At 42.6% G+C, this 13,570-nt stretch overlaps 1 protein-coding gene across 1 annotated transcript in view; it reads left to right on the forward strand.

The window, feature by feature from the left end:
* The window catches only part of LOC126183587 (E3 ubiquitin-protein ligase RNF170-like), a 112,361-nt gene that overhangs the window by 55,762 nt on the left and 43,029 nt on the right, over positions 1-13,570 (forward strand). The window contains exon 4 of the mRNA XM_049925685.1: positions 7,266-7,342. Within this exon, the coding sequence (XP_049781642.1) occupies positions 7,266-7,342 (77 nt within the window). The remainder of the gene's footprint in view (positions 1-7,265; positions 7,343-13,570) is intronic.

Genomic DNA, 13,570 nt, shown 5'->3' on the forward strand with positions numbered 1-13,570 from the left:
ATACTTGATACACATGTAAAGAATGGCTGTCTTTATATTACCAAGGTAAACATCTCAGTTTAAAGTTTGATTAAACAGTAATAAAATAAACTTACGTTGTGTGAGCTAAAGCATTGTTCAATTAAACAATAATGAAGTAGACTTTCATTATACCACTCTGTTGCTGTGTACAAGTGTTACCCCACAGTAATAAACTACTTGAAGCATCAAACAAAGCAGTTGCGTCAGATCCCTGCCAACTGCTTATTTGATTGCTAATTATCTTCTGGATAGCTGACTCATTGTCATAGTGAAATCCAACCCTATTGCCTTTGCTTACCATCTGGGGATACAATTGGCATGAGCATAAAGTGTTCGACAACTAATCCACCTTCCTTCTCCTCATAAGGCTAGGAAAATGTCACCCTGTGTTCCTACACACAATGTTTGGAACTGTATAACACCCCTTTCGCTGAGTAGGAACTCCTCAGTGCTCTTACAATTTATTGAAATGCAGCTCTGGGTCCTTATAGAATACAAAATTAAATGTCACACCATCTGTCTATAAAATGCAGGCACATCAACCTTAACTGCATCTGGCTAGAGGGAATTGAGGGAAAGTATGATAACCCCAGTTTTGAGATAGGGAAGACCCCATATGGAGCAGATATAATCTGCTTTACCAATGTCCTTTGCAAATGATTTGATTGTTTGGCAAGGCAACATCTGTGCTGGGCCCTGGAAACAAGGATCACTTGTCTGACTCACAGTGTGGGTTTCAGGGCAGCTGATCAGTAGCAATCAGCTGCTCTGCCTGGAGTCTCTCAGATTGGCTTTTACCTGTCATCAGCATCTCACTGCTGTCTTCTTTGACCTGTGTAAAATGGAACACCACATCCTCACCACCTTATATGAGTAGGGTTTTTGTGGATCATTCATGGTTTCCATCCAACATTTTTTCTCCCAGTGATCCTTCAAAATTCAAATCAGCAATTACTACAGTGCCTCCCACATAAAAGAAAATGGTGTTGCACAATGCTCTCTGCTGAGTCTGATCCTCTTCCTGATAGTGTTCAATGAATTTGCAGGGGCAGTGGGATGTATAGTCTCACCATCCTCATGCAATAATGAGTTCTGCATCTACTATAGTTCTTCCAACAGAGGGACAACAGTAGGTTGCAGTAAGGAAGGCAAAATATTGATCATGTTTTTTCCATTACCAAAACTTGCACCACGTGTGTCTGCTGATGTAAAACTGTTCATTCACACTCAGAACTTTACCTACATAATAAGCTACTTAATGTGGTCAAGACATATCGCTTCTTAGGGCTCATTTTTTATGTTAAGTTGGTTATCCCTTACACAACAGCTTAAGTGGACACATCAGTTTTAACTAAACGTCCTATTCTGTCTCAGTAACTCTTCCTTGGGTGTGGACCATTCCATCATTTTTGCAACTCTGCAAAGCTCTCATTTTATCATATACGGATTATGGAAGGCTGTCCTATGGATTAGCAGCACCATTGGCCTTGAGTCTCATAGACCCGATCCACCATTGTGGGATCAGGCTTGCAACTGGTGCCTACCAGATGAGCCCTGTAGACCACCACCAGATAGAGGCAGAGATTTGCCCCTTATGGACCAGGAACCACTAATTACGCCTCAGCTATGACATACATAGTCTTAGCCATCCAGAAAATCCTAACCAATACCTTTTGTTTCCTGATAGGGGTGTAAGACTTCCAGAAAAGCAGCCTTGGTCAAAAAATTCCATTATTATCCTGGTAAACAGTCCATCAGTTCCAACTTTTGCTTACATCCTCTCAATCCTATCACTACATCACACTTGAAACACCCCCAGTTGTGCATCCCTTACCTTCAAATTTGTCTAAATCTTTCTCTTAGTGGAAAGGATGTGATAGACCCTTCGGTTGTTTGCCAGTTCTTCCTTTTGGTACTCGGTGAGTACTGTATATGCAAGTGCTTCAAGAATTGGAGGCTTGACAGGCTATACCTTGCGATGCCACTACCCAAATTTACTGTATTATTATTAGACCACGCGGCATCGGACTTCCAGAAAGCGGCTCTTGTGTATAATAGATTTGAATAGACACCCTATGGTGATCCAACTACTACATGGAATTTTTTGAATAAATAATGATAATGGCACGCAACCAACTTATTTTTACATCTATATTTGGTTAGTAGTAGGAGTGATAATCTCTTTGAAGTAACTGAACGGGGAGCACTTACTTCTGTATGTTTGATATTGCCCAGCAGGAGGACATTATTCATTTAAAACACTACCACAGCCTGAAATCGTTTCACAATACATAAACACACATGATAAACACTTGAACTTGTTATAGGTTAATGTAAACTACACAAATTGTAATTACTGAATTTAATGTTATTGAGCTTGCATTGTGCTGAAGGCACATTGTTTACTGTGGTGGCAGCAATTTCCTTGAACGCTTAGTTACAGAACAATATAGATCTGCTTGTCAATATAGTTACTGAAAACACTAATTGAGAATTACGTTGCTCGGATGGAACAGAGTAATTTTTGACTATGGCAATGTACTGAAGAGCCACCACATCGAGCTGGATAGTAATTAAGGTGGCACAGTATCTGGCATCTTCCATCCATTGCATGAAGCAGCATCTGCTGGCAATTTTGGCGTTAATTCTGACTATTTTCTCTTGTAATATAGCTACGCCAATACTCACGCACCATAACTTTTCACTGATGTTGTAGCACATAGAAATCACTGGATATGGGGTAATAATGAGCTGTTTCCTTTAAATAATTGATTACACTCGGGGAATGCAATTTAAACCACAAAATTATTATTGCCTCCAAACTTTACACACTGTAGAGAACTTGGTTTGACTATTACACAAACTGATTAACAAAATATAAATGTGCTGGTACTGGCGTCGGTATAACAACCACTGTTCATAATAATACTCTTGTAAGATAACTTCTAGTTCGTTGCTACCGAAGTGAGCTCACCCATGGACCTCATCAGTTATTGAGATCACAATACACCGCTGGATGCGGCTACTGGTCCCTTCACACCTCACTGTTGGCATAAGAAACTCGTCGCAATTAACGCAGCCTTGTACCGTGCAGTGCCATGTACCCCAGAGCGGGAAACTGTACTGTTTTGCCGCTCACAGTCCATCTCCATCGAAATACTGCATCTTACAAGCCTTAGTGTCCATTTAGCTTGTAGCCATATGATAAATGAAGTCCATATCTGTTTTCAGCTCACTTCTAAATGGTCTGTTAGCAACGTTACCGTAGCACACACCGTCAGTCACTTTTACGCCACTTAACACTTGTTCTGCCTCAGAGCTAAGCCAACTTGCTTCTACCACCAATATTACGCGCCAACCTGTACACTGTTATCATTCTCGGGGATTCCCCCCACACCTAAACATTATTTTACATTACGCCAAGTTCTGTATTTACAATTAAACATACCATAGCATTACAATATTCAATTACAGTCATTTTCATATATTAAAGTAATATTACATTTATATTTTTACTACACGTAACAATATTATTTAGATTAATTGTTATGTTATTTCGCTGTCAGAGTGCAGCACAAGCCAGACACTGTCTCCCACATAGCGTTCTTTAATTTAGCTGCCACCAGGCGGAAGCACTTCCGCTTTGCCTTCGATTCTGGCCCACAGATGGCATAAGCGTCCACTTTTTCTACCGTTGCGCCTTGACTATGCCTGGCCTTCACTGAATGGCACGTTGTTACATTACAACCTTCACATGCCTTAGAACCAGCAAGCAACCCTCCCTGCCTAATTAATGCAGTGCCTTTGTGGCTGAATTGGTGGCAATTGTGTGTGTTTCAGTTCAACTGCACCCAATTACATGAGTCTTTCCTTACCTACAGTGACTAATTGAGCAACATAAATGGTATAACCCTCTGTTGGCCCTGGCTTCCACTGATAACACAAATACAAGCTCTCTTTTTAGACTTCTATGACAGTGGGAAGACAGTAGTATTCCTTTGGCCCCCAGTCATGTTGGGATCTTGGGGAATACACTTGTGACCTGGCTCGTTAATGCTGCTACCAGGAAGGATGCTCTGGAAATAAAAGTGCCAGGATCTGACATGCAGACAATATTATATCACTGACTCTTAGTAGTATGGAACAGTGAATGGGGTGTTTCAGCCACAACCAAATAAATTACAGACTGTCAAACTGTCTGAGTGTGTGGCAGTCTTTTCTTTGTCCATCTTGTCATGAAACCACAATTCTCTGCCACCTCAATGTTGGTTACACGTCTGACCCATCCATTGCAGTTGAAGGTCGGGCCCTGACAGTCACTCATATACGGCTGGAGTGTCCCATCTTAGCTGCTGCAGACTGAGCTTCACGGTTGGCTAAGACACTCCCTGAAGTCCTAGCTGATAATGTCCAGGCAGAAAATCAGGTTTCAAATTTTATCCCTTGCAGTGGATAGCATACTTTTATCTGAAACGTGCATTGTTAGGGTCCTGCCAGCTGCCAGATGCCAGATGGGGAAGAGGGTCACCTACTACTACATTTTTAGCCCCAGGGATCTCGGGCTGCTTGCCCAGATGGAAGGCTGGTTCAACACCTGTCCTGTTGACTTAATGTGGTACAGTGGCCACGGGAGCCTAGTCTGGTGGGATGCATCTCGCATTGTGTGATAAGCTGTTGAGAGCCTTGAATTGCTCCCAGCAGACATATATTCTACACTATTATCTTTTACCCCCTGACTCATTTAATAATTCATTCTTAATGCCTCTTGTGTCTGTCCTATAACAGTCGTTGATCCCCACCCCTCTCCTGTTTGCTTGTGGTTTAAAACTCAATGGCCTTTCCTCATCTCCCATGTTTCTAACATACTCATTATGGAGGGACTGATGATCATAACAGTTTGGCCCCTTAAAACACTATATTCTATCCATCCATCCTGAAGAAATTCTAATCATAAGTACGTTGCCAGTGATGACACCGAAAGTGAAATTGGAGGTAGCAAAGTGAAAGCAGAAATGCTGAACTCAGTTTTCCAGTGTCTCTTTATTAAGCAAAATACAGAAGTATTGCCCCAGATTATTTCCTGCACTACTGCAAAGATGAGTGGTAGTTATTAGTATCAATTATGTTAAGATATAGCTGAAAATGCTAAATTTAAACAAGGCTCCTGGGCCCAGTCTAATCCCTGTCAGATTCAGTACTGAATTTACAGCTGTGTTATGTCCCATTTTTAACCATAATATACTCTTAGAGTGTGTGAACAGAAAACTGTGCCCAGTGATTGGGAGAAAGCACAGGTCACATCCACCTACAGGAAGGATAGCAGAGTAGCAGAAGTGATCTGAAAAATGAGTCTCCAACGTCTTTGACATCCATCACTTATAGATTACTTCAACATATTTGGAGCTCAAATGTAATGAGATATCTCAAACAGAATGACGTCTTCTATATGAAGATACTGCTCATGTAATGTCCACTTCTCTCAGCGACATCCTGAAGGCTATGAGTCAAGGCAATCAGATGGACGCAGTATTTCTCCAATGGTTATTAATGTATGTCTTGGCAGGGCAGATATAGCATGTTATCTTTGATAGAGAGTCATCAACAGAAGTAGAAATAACTTCAACACAGGGAAGTGTTTTGGACAATTTTTGTTCAGACACTATTGATAATAACCTTAGAACCTTTACAGATAATGCAGTTACCCATAATGAAATACAATCTGAAATAAGCTGCACAAATATCCAGTTCAATCTTGATATTATTTCATAGTAGTACAAAGTTTTTAAATTTGATTTAAATTGTCAGAAATTTGTGTTCTTTACAAAATGCAAAAACAATATCAATGAGTTGCAATTGAAATCAGTCAACTCATACAAATACCTGGGCTAACAGATCTTACGTATGATGGAGTAAGCACATAGGCTAAGTCACAGGTAAGTCAAGCGGCAAACTTCAGTTTGTTGTCAGGATACTGTGGAAATGCAGTTAATTTACAAAGCAGACAGATTACAAATCACTTTGTGTCCTATCTTACAATATAACATAAGTGTGTGGAAACCATACTAAGTAAGTCTAACAGGGAATCTTAAACAATATGAAGAATGGTGGCACAAAGCATACGGATTTATTAGACCAATGGGGGAAGAGTCACTGAAACACTGAGAAACCTGAACTGTCAAATGCTGGAAGATAATAGCAATTATTGTATGAAAGCCTGCTTGCAAAGTTTCAAGAATATGTATTACATGAACAATTGAGAGAGATTCTTTAGTTTCCTACATATTACTCCCTGAGGGATTGTGAAGATAAGGTTAGACTTATTAGAGCATACACAGTTATTTAAGCTATCATTATTGCCACATTGCATACATGATTGGAATGGGGAAACAACCCAAACATGTGGCACAATTCTAAGTATGTTCTGCCAGGGACTTCACAGTGGCATGCAGAGTGGGGATGTAGATATAGATGGTAAAATGGTCAGACCCTGACAAGGAATGTGGCTAAGGTTTTTAATACCTGAGTGCCCCTCTGAAATGCTAAGGTGAGTCGTGTCCCTCCAGCACATCCTACCCTGCGATAGTGTCCTTCCTGAGTGACGCCATTACCACTCCCTTCTCATGTCTTATCCCTCATCTCACTTCTTTTTATCTTCAGTTATTTTCCACCCCATTGCTCTTCTGGCATGACATCTGCCTACGTAGTTTTGGTATTGTTGCAAGGGGTAACCGTATTATACCACTGAGTCTGTCATCCATCTCCCCCCTGAAATAGTTTTACTCAGCACATTCACTGGTTGTTTCATAAGGATTGCTTTTAGTTTGTATCTATACATTCTTGCATGTCAAATGCAGCTTTCAGAATACTTTCTGTTCAGCATGTCATTTTGCTGCTGTTTATTTTGTAGAAAATATCAAATTGACCTACAGAAAATTATAAATTTTGGTGAGTTGTTGCTTAGAGATGATATTTTGTCCTTGATATGTAACCATTTTCTAATTTTTTCAGTTCATCCAAAGTGTTGCTGATTTTTATAATTACTGCTTTCTCTGTTTCAAATTTGCAACATGCTATTAGATAATGGAATTTCATAAGCCATTGACCTCATGTGTATTTACATCTGTATGTTATTACTTTTTGTGCTTAATTACGGTTTACAGTTTGAGGATGAAGTAGTAGATAATTTTTATCTCTGTCACATTAGTGTATTACCGAAATATAAACTGCCATGTGATTAATTTCAGGGCACTGTCTGCTGCAAACTTTTCGCCATAGGCCTCTAATAGAAGTAATCAAGCCATGTCCATTGTGTAGAGCAAATGTAAGTAAATGTGATTTTTGGTAAGATATAGTTAAAGACTAGAGATTTCCAAGACCCATCAGCATGTAGCAGTAAGCAAAATGTAGTGCTTGTGAAGGACATCTCTCTCTCTCTCTCTCTCTCTCTCTCTCTCTCTCTCTCTCTGTGTGTGTGTGTGTGTGTGTGTGTGTGTGTGTGTGTGTGTGTGTGTGTGTGTGTGTGTGTGTGATGAAAAAGGAAAAAGTGACAAATGTTACCAGTTAGAATGGCATTACAGAGCCGACACATTCAATAAAACTTAATGACCATACACACTGCCAAATTCAAAGAAAAACAAAACCCTTAAGATTTTTTCCCATTTCAGTATTCTCTATTGCTTCATTGCATTCTCCCCATTTTATCACATGAATCAAAAATATCTGATCAGAATGAAACATCACATTGTTATTCAGATTATCTGTAGTTACAAAAGTAACTTTTTGTATGCCTTAAGTAAGCAATTACCACTGAATGTTACAATATAGCACTTGCAACCACCATGTATGTTACACTGCTGTTACGCCAGTCATTAGAGGAGGATTGTTAGACATTATGGCTTTAATTTATGTATTTCACATATTACAGTTCACTGTCTGTGTTTGCTCACCTTAAGTTTGACAGTTGGGTGGCCAAAGCTGCAGTTAATAAGTAGCACTGGTCCTGTAATAATATGAACTTTTTGCATACTTCAGGAGTCATTATTTTTGCATTATTACATTTGTAGAACATTGATATTACAGAGTTTGTGGTTCTGGGCTTTGATTATGAGATACATAGAAACCTGTATCAAACCACCAAGCTTGAAAGTGGGATATGTTCTGAGTAAGTGAATTCATTTATAGACAAAAAACTTTATCATTGTGTAACCTCTGGGCCACTTTTTACACCCTATTTGCCTTGGGCTTACTCAGGCATTTGAGGCTATATTTCAGAGTTTGAATTACCTAGCTGCTTGTGATGTTATTGTATATCCAAACTCTGAAGATGTGTGAATTCCCAGTGTCTGGATAGATTGTCAGCAAATATACAGTTTACCAGTACCAGATAGTTAGACCTGAGGAGGTTATCTTAAAAATGTAATGACTGAATTTAAAGGACTGTTTCCTCTCTATCTTTCTCACTATTAAAGAAGAAAGTAAAAGTTTTCAGTGAATGTGATACTTTTGTATTCGTAAGGGACTTTGAAGGGCTTTTCAAAATGTAAAATAAATTGGGTGCCACCCGTCACCTTCCCAAGTCTGGACAAAGATCAAACGTCTTTTCGGGTACCAGGCCGCAACAGCTGTCCCCAGTGTTACCATAAATGGCGAGTTATGTACCAATGCAAACACGATTGCCGAGCACTTTGCCGAGCACTTTGCCGAGCACTTTGCCGAGCACTTTGCCGAGCACTTTGCCGAGCACTTTGCCGAGCACTTTGCCGAGCACTTTGCCGAGCACTTTGCCGAGCACTTTGCCGAGCACTTTGCCGAGCACTTTGCCGAGCACTTTGCCGAGCACTTTGCCGAGCACTTTGCCGAGCACTTTGCCGAGCACTTTGCCGAGCACTTTGCCGAGCACTTTGCCGAGCACTTTGCCGAGCACTTTGCCGAGCACTTTGCCGAGCACTTTGCCGAGCACTTTGCCGAGCACTTTGCCGAGCACTTTGCCGAGCACTTTGCCGAGCACTTTGCCGAGCACTTTGCCGAGCACTTTGCCGAGCACTTTGCCGAGCACTTTGCCGAGCACTTTGCCGAGCACTTTGCCGAGCACTTTGCCGAGCACTTTGCCGAGCACTTTGCCGAGCACTTTGCCGAGCACTTTGCCGAGCACTTTGCCGAGCACTTTGCCGAGCACTTTGCCGAAGCCTCTGCATCGGAGAATTACCCCCCAGCCTTTCGCACACTGCAACAACGGCTGGAAGGGAACGTTCTCTCATTCACTACACGCTGCAGTGAATCCTATAAAGCCCCATTTACAGAGTGGGAGCTCCTCACTGCCCTTGCACATTGCTCTGACACAGTTCCTGGGCCTGATGGCATCCACAGCTAGATGATTAAACATGTTTCATCTGACTACAAGCGACATCTTCTCATCATCTTCAACCAGCTCTGGTGCGATGGCGTCTTTCCATCGGAATGACGAGAGAGCACCATCATTCCGGTGCTCAAACCCAGTAAAAACCCTCTTGATGTGGATAGCGATCGGCCCATCAGCCTCACCAACGTTCTTTATAAGCTGCTAGAACGTATGGTACGTCGACGGTTGGGTTGGGTCCTGGCGTCATTTGGCTTGCTGTCTCCATGTCAGGGCGACTTCTGCCAGGGTCGCTCTACCACTGATAATCTTATGTCCTTAGAGTCTGCCATCCGAACAGCCTTTTACCGATGGCAACACCTGATTGCAATCTTTTTTGACTTACGTAAATCATACGACACGACTTGGCGACATCATATCCTTGCCACATTGTATGAGTCGGGTCTCCGGGGACCACTCCTGATTTTTATCCAAAACTTCCTGTCGCTCCATACTTTCCGTGTCCAATTTGGTGAATCCCATAGTTCCATCCATACCCAGGAGAATGGAGTTCCGCAGAGCTCTGTATTGAGTGTGTCACTATTTTTAGTGGCCATTAATGGTCTAGCAGAAGCTGTCGAGCCCTCCATCTCACCGTCTCTCTATGCAGATGACTTCTGCATTTCGTACTGCTGCTCCAGTAATGTTGTTGCTGAGCGGTGCCTCCAGGGAGCTATCCAAAATGCGCAGTCATGTCTCTAGCCCACGGCTTCCAGTTTTCAGCCACAAAGTTGTGTGTCATGCATTTCTGTCGGTGGCGTACCGTTCATCCGGAACCCGCACTTTGCCTTAATGACGATCCACACACTGTAGTGGAGACATATAAATTCCTATGACTGGTTTTCGACACTCGATTGACTTGGCTCCCTCATCTTCGTCAGCTTGAGCAGAAGTGCTGGCAGAACCTCAGTGTCCTCCGTTGCCTGAGCAACACCAATTGGGGTGCAGATCGCTGTACGCTGCTGCAGCTCTGCAGAGCCCTTGCCCAATCCCATATTGACCATGGGAGTGTGGTTTATGGTTCAGCAGCACCTTCAGCATTGCATTTACTCGACCCTGTGCACCACTGTGGGGTTCAATTAGCGACAGGAGCTTTTAGGATGAACCCGGTGACCAGTGTACTGGTGGAGGCAGGTGTCCCTCCACTGCAGGTCAGACGTGCGCAACTGCTCACCAGCTATGCAGCACACATTCATAGTTCCCCTGAGCATCCAAATTACCTTCTTCTTTTCCCGCCCGCGGCTGTCCATCTCCTCCATCGGTGGCCCAGATCGGGGCTAACAATTACGGTTTGCGTGCAGTCCCTTCTCTCTGAACTGGAGTCCTTCCCTTTACCACCTCTACTTGTGGTCCGTTCATGTACACCTCCATGGTGTACACCTTGGCTGCAGCTTCGTCTGGACCTGAGGCCCTAAGGACTCTGTTAACCCCACCGCTCTCCGCTGTCACTTCCTCTCGATTCTTGACATGTTCCGGGGCTCTGAAGCGGTTTAACCGATGGCTCAATGGCTGATGGTCATGTAGGCTTCGCATATTCTCATGGAGGACATATTGAGCAGCACTCCTTGCCAGATGGCTGCAGTATTTTCACTGCCGAGCTGGTGGCCATATCTCGTGCTCTTGAGTACATCCGCTCGTGCCCTGGCAAGTCATTTCTCCTGTGTACTGACTCATTGATCAGCCTACAAGCTATCGACCAGTGCTACCCTCGCCACCCTCTGGTAGCATCCATTCAGGAGTCCACCGAAGCCCTGGAACAGTCTCGCTGTTCCGTCGTGTTTGTGTGGACCCCAGAACACGTTGGAATCCCTGGCAACAAACTTGCCGACAGGCTGGCCAAACAAGCGACTTGGAAACCGCTTCTGGAGATAGGCATCTCCAAAGCTGACCTGCGTTCTGTCTTACACCGCAGGGTTTTCCGGTTTTGGGAGACGGAATGGCATAACAGCACGCACAACAAACTGTGTGTCATTAAGGAGACTATGAATGTGTGGAAGTCTTCCATGCAGGCCTCTCGCAGGGAATCAGTTGTCCTCTGCCGGCTCCACATTGGCCATATGTGGCTAACACATGGTTATGTACTCCGTCGCGAGGACCAGACTCAGTGTCGCTGTGGCTCCCAAATGACAGTCGTCTAACTCTTTCTGGACTGCCCACTTTTAGCCGCTCTGCGGCAGACTTTTAACTTTTCCAGCACCCTGCCTTCAGTTTTGGATGATAATGCAGCTTTTGTTTTGTTTTATGTTTTATCCGTGAAAGTGGGTTTTATACTTCTATGTAGGTTTTAGTGCATGTCCTTTGTCCCTCTGTGTCCTCCACTCTAGTGCTTTTTTGGGTGGAGGTTTTAATGTGTTGCAGAGTGGCTGGCTTTCCCTTTTTATTCTCATGATTGGCCAACCACTGTAATCTGCTTTCATGTTTCACTCTCTTCTGTTTCTAGCATCTCTCTGTTGTTTTCTTGTCCTCTTTTGTTCCTTTTAGTGTTCGTTGCCTTCGCTTTGTTCTTGTGGCTTTTTCTTTCTTTCTGTTTTGTGTTATATGTTTCGTCTGTTTTATTCTCACAATTGTGGCATTGTTTTATTAGGAACAAGGGACCAATGACCTTGTAGTTTGGTCCCTTCTCCCGCCTTTAAACCAGCCAACCAACCAATACCTTGCTTCAGTAAAAGAACTTGGATTTCAACAGTGTCTTCAATTTGTTCAGGACTTAATATCATACTGCATGATCATTTATGCAGTCAGGAACATCTTCCTGCCCTAGAATATTAGACAGAGTCAACCACAAAGGTGACTTGGAAAAGGAGCTTATCAAACCTCCCCCATTCCAACCTCTGGGTAGGAACAAGTTGGTGTCACTAGCTATCCAACATTACCAACTATGGTGAAACTAGTCTTCTGTTTTTCAGTTACTTGTACAGCATACTATTGCTTGCTTGTCAGTAGAACAATGCAGTTGACAAAACCATTAGAGAGCTAAGAAAAGCTCAGTCTTGCAGCGCCAAGTATGGAAAAAAATTACCATTCTTGATTAGATTTGATGCAGGTTGTTTTTGTTACTTAAGAGGTAGAGTTTAATATCGGACTTCATATAGGAAAACTTCAGACAAAGCTGCAGTCTTAGTTGAGTATTGAAGACATTAAGACAAATGGGAATAGTTTGAGTAAACATCACCATCCTCTTCAGTTCTACAGATTTTCCTCACTTTTTTGGGAGAAAGTGTTTATGTGAGCACAAGAGTGAGCAGCTTGTCTAACAAATATTCAGTTATTTGAAGGAAGAGAAATCGGCATAATTTTGATCAGAAGAGACCAATACCTGAAGACTCTTCTTTGTTTGATAAAAATGTTTACCAGCTTGAAGCGGTTCACATCCCTATTTCTTATCTGTTATGATTTCGTGCCATGTACGTGTGTACTATGGCTATTTTTTAACAACAAACGAAGTGTTGAGTGACAAATAGCAATATTTAGAAATGCAGTTAGAGGTAGAGTAAGCTATTGGACACAGTTCGCCTTCAAATTTAGAAAAACACTCACACATTCTTACATACACAACTCATATACACATGGTTGTCATCATCTCCAGAAGAACATGGTTCATTTGCTCCAGTCCTGGGTAGTACTGAGTCATGAGGGGAACTTGCCCCTTCCTGCACACCATGACCAACCATATCCTCACTCACAATTACTTCTCCTTTGAAGTCATCACTTGCAGACAAGCCCATGGTACAGCTGTGGGCACCCACTTGGCACCAATCTATGCTAACCTATTCATGGACCATCTAGAAGAATTCTTCTTAGCCACTCAGAATGCCAAACCACTCATCAGGTTCAAAACTACTGATAACATCTTCATTATCTGGACTGAGGGTGAGAACACCCTATCCACATTCCTCCAGAACCTCAGCCTTTTCTCCCTCATTCGCTTCACCTGGTCGTCCTCAGCCCAAGAAGTCACCTTCAGCAATGACAATCTAAACCTCACAGATGGCTCCATCAGTACTTCCAGCCACCAGCAACACCCCAGTTTCCATGGGCGCTAATGACCATAGAAGTTTTGCGCCCTAAAACCACAAACCAAAAAAAAAAAAAAACCCCAGTTTCCACAGCTGCCACCCACTCCACACCAAGAAGTCCTTTCTATATAGCCCAGTC

This window comes from Schistocerca cancellata, chromosome 4 (genome assembly GCF_023864275.1).
Source record: "Schistocerca cancellata isolate TAMUIC-IGC-003103 chromosome 4, iqSchCanc2.1, whole genome shotgun sequence".
NCBI classification, from domain to species: Eukaryota; Metazoa; Arthropoda; class Insecta; order Orthoptera; family Acrididae; genus Schistocerca; species Schistocerca cancellata.